A 13825-nucleotide genomic window follows, 5' to 3' on the forward strand; every position below is an offset into this window, starting at 1 on the left:
TTATTGTTATTGCACCTCCGTTTTATTTCACCAGACGCGTACTTTATATTTTTATTGTACTTATAATTTTTAAATACAACCAATAAATTACCTCGTTGACCAGTAATTAATTTTATATTATTACTTTCTTGCGACATATTTCGTTCGGACATATACAAATATCGGAAGTATCGGGAATATCGGAAGTATACACGGAGACACACAGACTGCGAATGATTATGTTCGTCAAAGTATACGTCTTTACGTATACCTTACCTACTGCCGATATCATCATTGGAAATCCTAATTTCAGATAATATGAAGATAAAATTATTAATAATTTGAATTAATCTAACCTTGACAATATTTTATCAATTTTGACATTTATCATCACAATAAACATATTTAATGTGAGAAGGCACGTGACAATGCGAGTACTGTCGCACTGACCAGGTAAAAAAAAAACTGGCGGAGTTTACCATAAACCTATTATTACCTTTTTATCTTGACCGATATTCTGGAGGAGTTATGTAATATTCTGATGCACATTTTTATCGACTAAATCGGACACCTGACCGACGCATATTTTTCTCTTTCCCAATAAATTATATTTCCACCCCTTTTATTTACACACACACACACACACACACACACAATACACATAACATATATACCATCACATACATACTGAACGCAGTACGCACACATATTATATACCAATATATTATACATATTACATACATACATAGCTTACATCTCACACACAACAACCAAACATTAAGCAGTTAACACTTAACATATTGATATTATAATCATTTACGAATAAGCGGCAAGCGCCTTGCTAAAGCATACGTTATACATAGGAATGTATCACACGCACACACTTTAGCGAATATGCTGAACATACATATTGATTCTACTTCTCGATGAATTTAATTTTTATAAAAAATAAATCTTATGACGAAACGTGATTGATTTCTCCGTTTGATTTTGATTTTTAGGCAAACTTCAAAATTAAACACTAGAAAAATTTTACGGAAATGTATAGTCGTGCTATATGATAAAAACAACAACAAAAACAAAAAAAACATTAGTTTGGTGAAAATTGTTTTATATTACAATTACTACGCGTTATTACATTATGTGTACTGGTATTAAATAAAATATTCAGAGCCAGTTCGAGTTTAACTATAGTTCGTCCGGAAATTGAAGTTCTCTTTCAGTGTCAATAATGAACAAAATTCGAAACACCTAATTGCTGCTGGGCGATCAAAATTAAAATCTACGTCACGTAGTTTTTACCATACCACGATGATAAATTTTACGAGTTACACGCTACACCGGTGATATATCGTTACGCTAGTCTTGTCAGACTAAAAAAAATATATAAAAAAAACCCTTATTTATATCGGATGGTAACTCTGCAACTTTGTTTTTTTATTGGATTAAATTCCTTTGTCAAAGTATAAGGAGTAAAGAAATTAATGTCTATCTCGCACAAAGGGAAAATTCTGAGAATCGGGGTTAAGTGCCAAAAAATCAACACAAGCAGTGTAATAATAAATCGTATACTATTTTACAAGTATTAATTGTACACAAATTATAGCCTAAATCCATGATTGAGGAAACGGTCTATTTCCACCTACTGTAACGATTTATGTGTACTAAAAATGGGCGATTGTAAACTCCATCAGAATATCGGTCAAGATAAAAAGGTAATAATAGGTCTATGGTAAACTCCTCCAGTTTTTTTTTTTACCTGGTCAGTGCGACAGTACTCACATTGTCACGTGCCTTCTCACATTAAATATGTTTATTGTGATGATAAATGTCAAAATTGATAAAATATTGTCAAGGTTAGATTAATTCAAATTATTAATAATTTTATCTTCACATTATCTGAAATCAGGATTTCCAATGACGATATCGGCAGTAGGTAAGGTATACGTAAAGACGTATACTTTGACGAACATAATCATTCGCAGTCTGCGTGTCTCCGTGTATATTTCCGATATTCCCGATACTTCCGATATTTGTATATGTCCGAACGAAATATGTCGCAAGAAAGTAATAATATAAAATTAATTACTGGTCAACGAGGTAATTTATTGGTTGTATTTAAAAATTATAAGTTTAATAAAAATATAAAGTACTTGTCTGGTGAAATAAAACGGAGGTGCAATAACAAAAAATGTAATGCATTTATAAAAACTGTTGGAGCTGAGCAACATAATATTACTTTAACACATTTTGCAAATGATACACATATTACTTCATGCCTTCCAATTTCAATCCAAACACTAGAAAGACAAGAAATAAGTAGTTGTATAAAGAGAAAAGCGGTGGAAGATATTCGTGATAAACCTTCGTGAAAATGCTATCTACGTAAACAGAAAAAAATGATCAATGAGAGATTGAATACAACACATATGTAGACATTTTTTGTAGATGGCATACACCTCTTATAGCTAAAATATTAAATATTGATATATTTTTTTTTTTTTAGCTAAAATATTAAACATGATATTACTATGTTGTAGTAGTAGATACAATAAAAAACTACAAATTTAACTTCAAATGAAAAAAAGGTACTTGTGGCGGAATTTACATGTGCCCATCGAAACATAGTTCTTCATTAGTCTTCATGGTACATTGGTCGTGGTGTTGCTAATCGTTTCAACCTCTCAGAAGCGACGTACTTCAGAGCTGACTTTTTAACCTGAAACATGGGTATTTTTGAAATTACAATTCGATAATTTATTAATTAGCCTTTAGTATTTATTATCTATTAAATACCCGTGTTGTTACCTTTCTCTCCTTATTAGTATAAATATCATCACAATTATTTTGGTGTTTTTTTTGTTTATTATTATATTATACTTACAATAAACTATAATATTACTGATATAATATTTATAGTGTTTGTAAATGTACGTTATCATTCACACAGAACAGCAAAGTAAAATGCCGTGGTTCAAGTTTTAAAGTAACACGAATTATTTCAACTGAATTTAGAGTTTTCATTAAAATAAAAAATATTCAAATATTTAAAACACTCATTAAATAAAAATTTGATGAAAAATTAATTTTAAAAATCTTTGTGTCATTTTACGATTTTGCATATTTCCAAGTGATGTCTCGTATTTTAGTAGGTTCGAATTCGTATAGGTAACTTATGGTCCGTTAAAATTATATTCTGAGAGTAATAAAAACTTAGTAAGTCGAAGTTGCTTAAGAAAAATAGGACAATCCAAATCCGGTCTCAAAATTGGTATTCCAACAAAAAAATATAGATAAAAATTAATGTTTGATAAAATTAGGTATGTTTTAAAGTACATATTATATCCAATAGACAAACTCCGAATAAAATACAAGGTCTTCAGCCAAAATACTTCGTGTTACTTTAATATTATTTGAATACGTGGTTTATGCGTTCTAACGATATTCAATTAAATGTTAACCGTAAGTTGTTCGGTTTGTGGTAAGTATAAAATATACCGAAAAAGTGTCTTCATCAGATTTAATTTGTTCGACTACGTTCGTCCGTTTAGGTGGTATGGACAGTTTTTCTATCCTCGGCAGCAATACCGATAAAGGTACTTTACAACAATTGCACTGAAAACATAATAAAATAACTTGTTTATTAACATAGATCCGTTTTTGAACTAAATATAATTCTTTTCTGGCCAATTTTCTATTACAGTACCTATACATTACCTACCTAACATATTACCTATATTGTATACAGTGATCAAAGTGTAACATAGTAGAGGGAATAATTGCTTATAATTTATAAATAGCGAATAAAAAAAAATTCCAAAAATATTAACCGGTATTTTATCAAAATATTCTTTTCTAGATAAAATTTATCGATTCATTAATATCCTTTTTTATTTTTTAGACTATACGTTTGTTACTCTGACTAATAATAACTTATTATTTTTAAAAAACCGCAATGAGCCTGTCTTTTAAACTTCATTATTTAAAGCACAATATTTTATGAACGTTTCATCGTATAAAATACCAAACAAATAATTTTTCCTATTCATAAGTATTGAAAATTTTGATGAATCAAAATGTGTGAAAATACAAAATGGTTATCATCAAAAAATTTAAAATATTCTTTAGTAAAATTAAAGGTAATATTGTAGGAAAATGAATTAAACTTATGAAAATCATAAGTTTTCTACGTCTACTAAAAATATATAACTGCCTATATTTATTATTTAATATTAATTTTAATTGTAATTGTAATTGTTTTTAAATGTTCGAGCGCACCTTACGCGGTGCCTGATCGACACTCGATGCGACCCTCCGTGGTGTTGCCAAATCATATATTCTTTGAATATTGACTTGTCGATAACGACGCCAAGTAGTCACTTCCTCTCTGAAATTGATTGCAATTCATAATAATGTGTTGTTACGAAAAGTATCTTCAAATAATCAATATATCCGTATAAATATTCGCCAAATTTAATCTATCCCACAATATCTTATAAATAAATATCATTATATGTACTTCCGAAAAGTAAATCATTCCACGTACCTACGTTGTATAACAACTAAAAAATTTAGTTTTTTTGTACTAAATTGCATGTTATAATTATGGCAGCAATACAATTCCGTATAGTTTTAAATACACGTCACCATACCGAAAAACATACAAGAACAAAACATATATTATTATTAATAATAATACATATTTATGTATTATCATTCTGTGCAATAAACGATTCTGCTGTTTTGAAAACAACATTCTTTGAAAAACATGATTTTATTGTACACTTAACACATTGTTGGACTTATCATATTTTGATATTAATTTGGACTGATGGTTATTTTCTTACAAGCTGATCCTGAATAGCATACAACAAAATATCCGAAAAACATAGGGTGATTTGATTAAATATTCGATTGAAATTTACGAAACACAAAAACGATCGATCTATATTATTTATCTACCTTCTGACAAATACCTACCAATAATTTGATATCATATTATTATGGTATTTAATTAGTTTAAGTACCTACTAAAATGTAATATTATTTCGATCATGATAACATACGGTTTACAGAGCAACGCGCAATATTTCAATAATATATATATATTTTATATCTAATTATAATAATTACCTTTATTTACTTTGCACGTAATACGCGTAATTATGTATAGTACATAACACGCGCGCTTTCTATATAATATTACCTACTGTATATTAGGTAGGTAGTTAAAATGCCATTTATGCATTTCAATATTATGAAACAATGAAGTAAAAAAAATTATATACTACAAAATAATTATTTTAATTATATTTTATGACATCAATCATCGCGAAAAAAATAGAACGCGATTTACTATTTAGTATCAATTGTTGTTTCAATAAAATAAAGAACACAATTATAATAATATGTTAATCAATTCTAAAAATAGGTAGTCGATAATTTTAACTTTAAAAAGTATCATTGAAATAAATCCTCAATTTTGACTTACTAGTTGGCAGCAGATAAATTAATTTTAAAAATATATATGGGTTACCAAAATGGCATAAAAAAGTTAAGTTATGGGGTTTTAGCACATATTGTAAAGATTAAAATGAAATAACTCCAGTCTCCAAGTATATAATACATACTATTATATGTGCCTAAATATAAGTCAGAAAAATATGAATGCATCGCAAAATAAGTATAAAATATTATTATTATTTTATTAATATTAAATCGAAAAAAGTAAAAAAGTAAAATAGTAAAATGAACAATAATAATAAAATAATTAATTATATTAATAATAAAAAAATAAATTAAATTATTATTTGTGCCTTATTTGTTAACTAATATTTTTAAATACTGAAACTTTTAAATTTTAGTGTCTATAAAAATTAAATTTTCTCACAAAATGTCTTACACTCTTACTTTAATACTAAAATTTTATTTAAGTCACAATAATAATAGTAGTATCCGCTTGAACAGTATTTAATACATTTAAGACTAATATTTGTATTCTTTTATTACCAATATTTTTTTTTTGTAATTGCACTTAACTCAGTGCTTAAATTATAATATTTTATGATTTTAGAAATTAATTCAAAAATACATTTCCCGTAAAGTTAATTCAATGGCCGGTTTGAATTTCACTAATATTAAGAGCCAACTCGATTTCAATCGTTATAATAATATATGATAACATATTAACTTACCATGAACATTGTACATAATATATCAATTTATGAGTCGTGTACTCACGTGTATTCGTAATAATCGAATCTAGGCTTGGATAATTCGTTTAATCGGTCGGCACTCCACGACTTCTTTTGCGCTTTGTTATTTTTCGTCCTAAATTATAATATATTAATAGAAAAAACTGTAACAGTCGTCGTTAAATACATATATAAATTATTTATATTATTATATAGACTATAATTTACTGAAAACACGGTGACACCAATTAATTGTTACTTATTAGTCATTATATACTTGGGTTGAATATGCATTTTCATAATTTCGACGACTATAAATTAAATAGTATGACAGATATTGGCAAGATTATTTATTTTATTTACACCATGATAGACATTAATCCAGGTAAATATTTGTTGAAAATTAAAACAATACCATGAATATTATAGAAAAATTTTAAATCGAACCATATAGTAGTATGTCTTTGGAGCTTCTCGCTTTTTTTTACTGGGAGATGAAAAAAGTTTAAGTGGGAAGACAAAAATCTGTTTGGTCTAATCCCTAACCTATACGCAATTGATAAATAGAAATAATTAAAGTTAGTATTGGTTATTTGGTTACTAAATGAAGTTCTACTACTTGCAAACATTATAATTTCTGAAAAATATATATAATTGGCAAAGAACGAATATAATTTTATGTTAAAACATCGTACATAGAATTTATAATTTCAGTAGGTTCAGTAACTCCAACCTCTATAAGTCGAATATTCGACAACTCAAAGAATTTCCTTGACCCCTGCCTAACAATATATATATTTTATATATTTTCTATAAGTCGAATTTTTGATAACTCGCCCTCAGCCGATTACTGAGGTTCCACTGTAATTTTATCGTTTAGCAATAAGACAAAGTCGAATGTTTTTTTTAAATCTTTGTTTCCTGGTAAAATAAAACTATAAATATAGATGAGGTTTGATACTTTGAAACATACATATAACACACTTGATTCGTAATTAAAATTCGTAACAAATGTTATGTTCAAACAAAAAGTTTAGTGCTATCACAATTTATTACTTAGAGAAACGTGGTTTTGTTGTTGTTTCGTTTTACAAGAATAATATATTATTTCGGGCGTTACAGAGTACCTGTAACAACAAATCCTGTATAGAAAACCGCACATTCACAGTCCGCATTAACAATAAATAACTCCGATAATTTCACAATAATGGCGGAAATCCCTTGAAGTAATGACACAGTCCTACCACTCAATCATCGCTCATGATACTCATAGGAACCTTTTAAACGTCCCCTGGGACCTATGCTACAATATTGACACAATATAATAATGACATCTACAATAAAGGCCGATCAATATTGTAACGGAAATGTTAGGAAAACGGCTACATATTATATTAATATAGTACTTAAATCAAATATTATAGATAAAAAATAAAAATGAACAAAAATATATCATCTCTTTTATTGCCCCCCCGTCTTTAATATAAATTTGGACTTGCGTCTTCTAGTATCACTAAATAATAATTTAATCTCTATAAAATCTGAAGCCGGATACTTAGGGGCTTAATCTTTCGTAGGCGTTTAATATAACACCCATCTGTCCTCGTTTTCTCCGTCAAACCACTTAAAAGACTCAAACGAAACATCTAAATTATTGATTGTCAGATGACACACCAACTGGCAATGCGTATAATACACTTATATAATTTATCATCTTATAGTTTTTCGATGACGTCTCTATTAATATTTTACATACTTCGAGATACACTAAATAATGTAAACGCTGTAGATGGCCTTAATATTTTACCATCTTTCTAAGAAAACGATTAAAACAAACGTATCTGCGCAGACATTATACATATACTAGTAGTTTACATTGGTGCAATTGTGGTGACTATTGAGAGTAGTGACATTTTAAGCAATTTTTTTTTTAATATGATAAAAAACAATCATTCAATCGAATAGATACACGTATATAAAAGGTACATGGTTTTTTACTTTTATTACTTGGATAGTACAATCATCAATTATAATCATTTATTTTATATCTAAATGGCTAATAAAATATTTAATATTTTTTGTTTTTATGAAAATAACTGTTTAACTTTCAAAAAATTTAATAACTTATTATTATATAAGATATTAACGTACTATATTTTATGGGGAAAAAATAAAAATAAAACTATACAAGTATTTATATAATATTATAATAAATGCAATTTGGGCAGTCGCTAAATCAATATACATTTAAGTATAACTTTAATTGCAAATCAATTACCACTATTATATGTGACGTTTACTCAACATTAAAAATAAAAAGATTATTTTTTAAATACTAGTCTATTTAAAATCTTAATTTTTTAACACAACCATTATAAGACGTATAGGGGTACAGTTCAAATTTTAAGAACTAATATTTATGAAAAAATATACTTAACATTCAAACTGTATATAATAATATTATAAAAATAGTATATTGAATATTGTATTATTATTTGTATTATAAATATATATTTGCAATTAAAAATATTGAAATTGTATTTATTAATTATAAGTATTTAAAATTTTTTTAAGTTAAGGTAAGCGGAGTAGTGGACCAACATTTTATAATGTACTCTTGTGCCATTCCCCTAAGATAATTTAAACTTAAAAGTTAAAATACTTTTAATTAATTAATTTACTAAGTAAAAATTCAATTTTAATGTATCGAAATTCTCAGGAAATATTTTGCTTTAAATTATAAAACTAAGTATGTATATTTTGTCATTCAAAAAAATAAAATCTTAAAAATCGTATCGATGAAAAATAAAAATATTTTCAAAACTTTAATACTTTTCGAGTGATTACTCTTAATAAATAATTTAATAAAGTTTATCTAGTATATATTTTAAAATAACAATATTAGTATTTATATCAAAAATTTTATAATTAAATGAAAGCAAAATGAGAAAAACACGTCATAATTGTAGGTAATAAAATTCATCCGTACCTATTTTTCTTCCAAAAATTGTAGGAATTGTAGTTGAAGGAAAATACGAGTATTAGGAAAAGTACAGAATTTTTTTTTTTTTATCTTAATTGCGCTATTGCAGTAGGTTGTTTACAATTCATCACGAAAGTTAATAATAATGTTATTATTCGGTGGTATTTTGATTCACTAAGTTATGAATAAATTCTCACAAATAGGCACGCTATCTAAAAAGATTTAGGGTTGGAAAAAAATACAAATTATTGTAGAGAAAACAAAACAGACATCTAAAATCCAAAAAAGACATTGAATCATTATCAGATACTGTATAATATTGTTATATAAAATACTTAATATAGATACTACGATTGGTTGATTTTCTAAAATATTAATCTTGGATGACATAATAATATGTGTGACCTATTGAAATATATTTTACATCATGTGCAATAGTTTACAGCCGTGCGTATATAATTAAAACCAAACCTAAAGTTTGGCACCACTACAAGTGTTTTGTACATACAAATATACAATAATACATACAACTCACATGGAAACTATTGGTTTTGGATTTGTAATTGTAGACGTTTGTATACGTCTCTTTGTTGCCAAACTGGACCAATACTCTTTTTTCTTTTTCATGTACAGTTTAAATAATCTTTTGGTTTTATCTTTGATTTGTGAAACGTCCATCTACATTACGATTAAAAGACTTGTTGCGTTTAAAAAAATTAAATACCGTCTACGATTAAACCAACAATAATAATTAAAAGGTTCTCACGTTATTTGTTATTTCATCCCTAGGATCGTCTTCTACTTTTGAAATGAAACATGTAAACCATGGTTCCTCGAATTGGTCCATGGTTATTTAAACCAAAAATTGCTGTACAAAACAAATTTACGATATATACTTAGATAATAAATAATATTTATATTTAAAATAAATATCTCTTAGATACCATCTTAAATACCTATATGATATAATATTCGTACGCTGTTTTCATATATTTTAATATATATAATAATAAAATATGAATAAATGTAATCATACAAATTGGAATCTGTTACACTTACCTTTATTTATACAATCAGAGAAATTTGGTACTGTCTTGAAGTATTTACGATACAAGCATTAATACAATATACTATTTTATTATTAATTAAAACTTATAAACATATACTACTTTGTATAATACAAAAGTATTATAATATAAATTATATTCCTATAATACAGTATATATTTAATAATATAGAGACGTAGTTATAAATTATAATATAATATTAAACACGGTGATTTACCATGCATGCTCACTCATCCCTTTTTTTCTTTGATAATTCGGTTATACAAAATCTGGTTACTGAAATTTTTTAATACAATTAAGTGCTATTTGTTTAAATACACAAGATTTTTTGAACCATTAGAGTGTCCTATGATAAAAACTGTCTGTTATTCAAATTAAAACCACATTTTTTCTTTTATTTTAAATTATTCAGCAGATAATGTTTTTAATAAATCACTATTCAAACTACTAGTTTCCGACTCGTTAAACTTCATGTTCTAAATATAATACTTCATTGTGAATTATGATACCAGCCCAGGCTCCGGCTATCATGATTTTATACATAGGTACAATTAAAATATATGTAAAGGTAATATTTCTTTAGTAATCTTCTTACTAGTTATATATTCAAACGATTATTATAATTTGTAAAATGCTAATAGATCAATATAACTTACCTTATACATAACTTGTAAGTCCATTAAATTACAAAACAATACCTACATAACCTTTCTATTCTATCAAATATCTTATCTAACTTTTTCCTTAAACATTATAAAGTTTTATAATATATTTATAAAATTTATTTTATTTATATAGAAGCATATAACCCTTAGTACACTATGTTTAATAGCTAGAGAACAACTAGTTCGAATTTTAATTTAGACTTTAAAAACATCATCCATCAACATAATATTTTAAATATTATAATCTGTTGAATAATTTTAATTGTACAAAAATCTTAAACAGTAGAAAATATGATCTATACTTAAATAAAACATACTTACTTAAAAATTCAAAAAATAATATTTTTAATAATATATTGTATTATAAAAGAAAAAAGGGTTGCGACATGTGAGCATTCTTAATGAATTACTGTAAATATATCTGTCTCGTCTGTCCGTCTGTGTATTCTTTTAGTCTGACTTGAAGACATTTCGACCATAATGATTCAACAACCGTCTTCGCGGAGGTGTGTTCTCCATTATACGGCTGACATAAGTAGAGTGAGCACTTCCGGTGATTTGTCCCGTACATATTTATAATCCCGTTACCGGAACAGGATGACGTTTTATAGTCCATCGACCGTGTGATTTACTATGTACAGACATGTGATATATATGTCATACTTTCAGAGGTATGCACTTGAATGAAGTCACTATTCTTATTTTTTCCTCATTAATTAGTCTTGGTATTTATACTGTAATGCTGATTTTTGTTTTTTGATTCTTTTCCAACTATAAATGATAAATGTAGTGATAAATAATAATAAGGATATTATTTTATAATTATTTTCAATTGATACTATTTTTAATTTTAATTTACTTCAATGAATATTATACAATTTTATAAAAATTAATATTTAATATTACATTCTAGATAATGAGCTTATGTGATGGTTTATAGTTTATTAACATAATTATTTTAAAAAGCTTAATTAATATTTAATACTTCATAATAAGCTAAACAAATGTACTATTCAAACATTTATCAAACAATATATATATGTGTGTGTGTGTGTGTGTGTGTGTGTGTGTGTGTGCGTGTATTATGTAAAAAAATCAGTTAGGAATCTATTGAAAAAGTGCTCTAAATGACATAAGTCAAGTACAACATAAGAAAATAATATAATGATGTGAATACAATTTTGATGTAGGTGTCCTACAATGAGTACCTATACAGATTACAGCTATTACTCGCATTATAAAATATAATATCTAAAAGTTTATCTAGATGAGTCCAACAAAGTGCCATCGACATATTACATAATAACCAATATACATAATTAAATCATCAGTTTGTATATAAGAGAAGACTATTGTGATAATTTTTCTTTCTAAAAATAGGTTCGATTCTTACGTTAAAAAACGGAATTGAATAAAAGACCAGTTCAATTTTTAACATAAAATCTAATATTATTATATATATTACAATTATAATAATACTATATATAACTGTAATAAGTATAAATTTACTTACTGTTCTACGTTTACCGCAAGTTATTATTCATTTAATGTAATACACGTATTTCAAAACCTATTAACAATTTGAAAATATTTATTTTACATAATTTTAAGTCGTTAATAACAACATACATTTTTAATTCTTCATACCAAAGCAGAATATTTTTTGATGTATAAAAATCGAATTTTGTACGAGTAGTTTATGAATTAAAAGTTTTTAAAGTTTGATGAGTAGAATCGGGTGGAAGGGTACACCGAAAATGTTGGTTTACTGCTCTGCTCGTCAAAATTTTAAATACTTCTAACTTTATTAATAAACTGCTTGTCCGAATTTTGGTTTATATAAACAAAATACTTCTAAAATATTTTGTTTTTCTGCTTTAGAGTATGAAATAAAAAATGTATGTAGTTTTTCAAAAGAGAAAAAAATGAAACACAAATTATAACATAAAAAGCAGTAAAAACATTAGTTTGTAACGACAAATTATGTAAACAAAATATTTAAAATATACATTTATTTTCTAAAATAATGAATATCTTACTTTAAATGGATAATTCATGTATTTTTATATAATATACAAACACATTCTATGTATAATTTGGTCATGCATCCTTTTTTCACCAACTCCCTCGCCGATCTCAGTTGCTGTATAAATCTTAAATTTTTCCGCGTGAAATCTAATATTTAACAAAATTGAAATAAAAACTCACCTTTTTACAAAAGTTGTATGCAACCTATACACACGTCTAAACAATTTATGGAAAGATTAGCGTCTTCGCTGCTTGTACAATAATAATAAAATATATTCGTAACAACAATAACATAAACGACGATCGCCTTCGAATAATATATATAAACACATAGGTAGGTGCACATAAACATATAATACAGTCATGCGATAGTGCGCGAAATTCACGACAGTACTGCAAAATTGTTTTTGCGATCCTGCATGCTGCCATCATTGGCAGTGGAGGTGCATTCATAACGACTTGGGTGACAATATTTTATCGTATATACGCGTGAAAATTGTAGAACAAAAAAAATAAATAAACGCTTGCATACTATACATCGCTTCGGTATATATGTAATATGTACATAATAATAATAATAATAATAATATACAACCTAAATAATATTATATCGTACATGCGACAAAAATATTCAATATTATTATTGTTACGTAAGGTATGTCGCAGTGACGCAGTGTTATCCGTATAGGGTCGCATATATAGATGATTTTCGTGACAGAAACGCTCCGTCAGTGGATTACGTCGAGTTTTACAACGATCGCGCGCACACAATTCAAAAGATCCTGTACATAACGTTACAATATCGTATGATCGTGGGCGGCCTGTGACCCACTTAAAAAAAAAAAAAAACCAGTGGCATTACGCGAGTATTTTAACATAATATAACATAATAATAAAATATACGCGTAT

The 13825-nt window shown here is 26.6% G+C and overlaps 1 protein-coding gene across 1 annotated transcript; it reads right to left on the bottom strand.

Moving 5' to 3' along the window:
• Positions 1–615: 615 nt before the first annotated feature.
• LOC114128338 (uncharacterized) lies at positions 616–10175 on the bottom strand. Its single transcript, XM_027992829.2, has 6 exons — positions 9923–10175; positions 9692–9834; positions 6220–6309; positions 4258–4366; positions 3478–3594; positions 616–2698 (listed from the first exon to the last, which is right to left on the bottom strand). Exons 1-6 carry the CDS (start codon positions 10001–10003, stop codon positions 2615–2617), a joined length of 624 nt encoding a protein of 207 aa, XP_027848630.2. The 5' UTR covers positions 10004–10175; the 3' UTR covers positions 616–2614.
• Between the last annotated feature and the right edge of the window lie 3650 nt (positions 10176–13825).

The sequence above is a fragment of the Aphis gossypii genome, chromosome 3, assembly GCF_020184175.1.
Source record: "Aphis gossypii isolate Hap1 chromosome 3, ASM2018417v2, whole genome shotgun sequence".
NCBI lineage: Eukaryota > Metazoa > Arthropoda > Insecta > Hemiptera > Aphididae > Aphis > Aphis gossypii.

What these genes read in the sequence shown, in the direction of transcription:
- LOC114128338 (XM_027992829.2), bottom strand. Translation starts at nt 10,003, where the DNA reads ATGGACCAATTCGAGGAACCATGGTTTACATGTTTCATTTCAAAAGTA. An exon ending in TTCGATTATTACGAATACAC is followed by an intron (nt 4,367 to 6,219) that starts GTGAGTACACGA and finishes AATCAATTTCAG; the next exon opens with AGAGGAAGTGACTACTTGGC. An exon ending in CTGATGAAGACACTTTTTCG is followed by an intron (nt 2,699 to 3,477) that starts GTATATTTTATA and finishes CCCATGTTTCAG; the next exon opens with GTTAAAAAGTCAGCTCTGAA.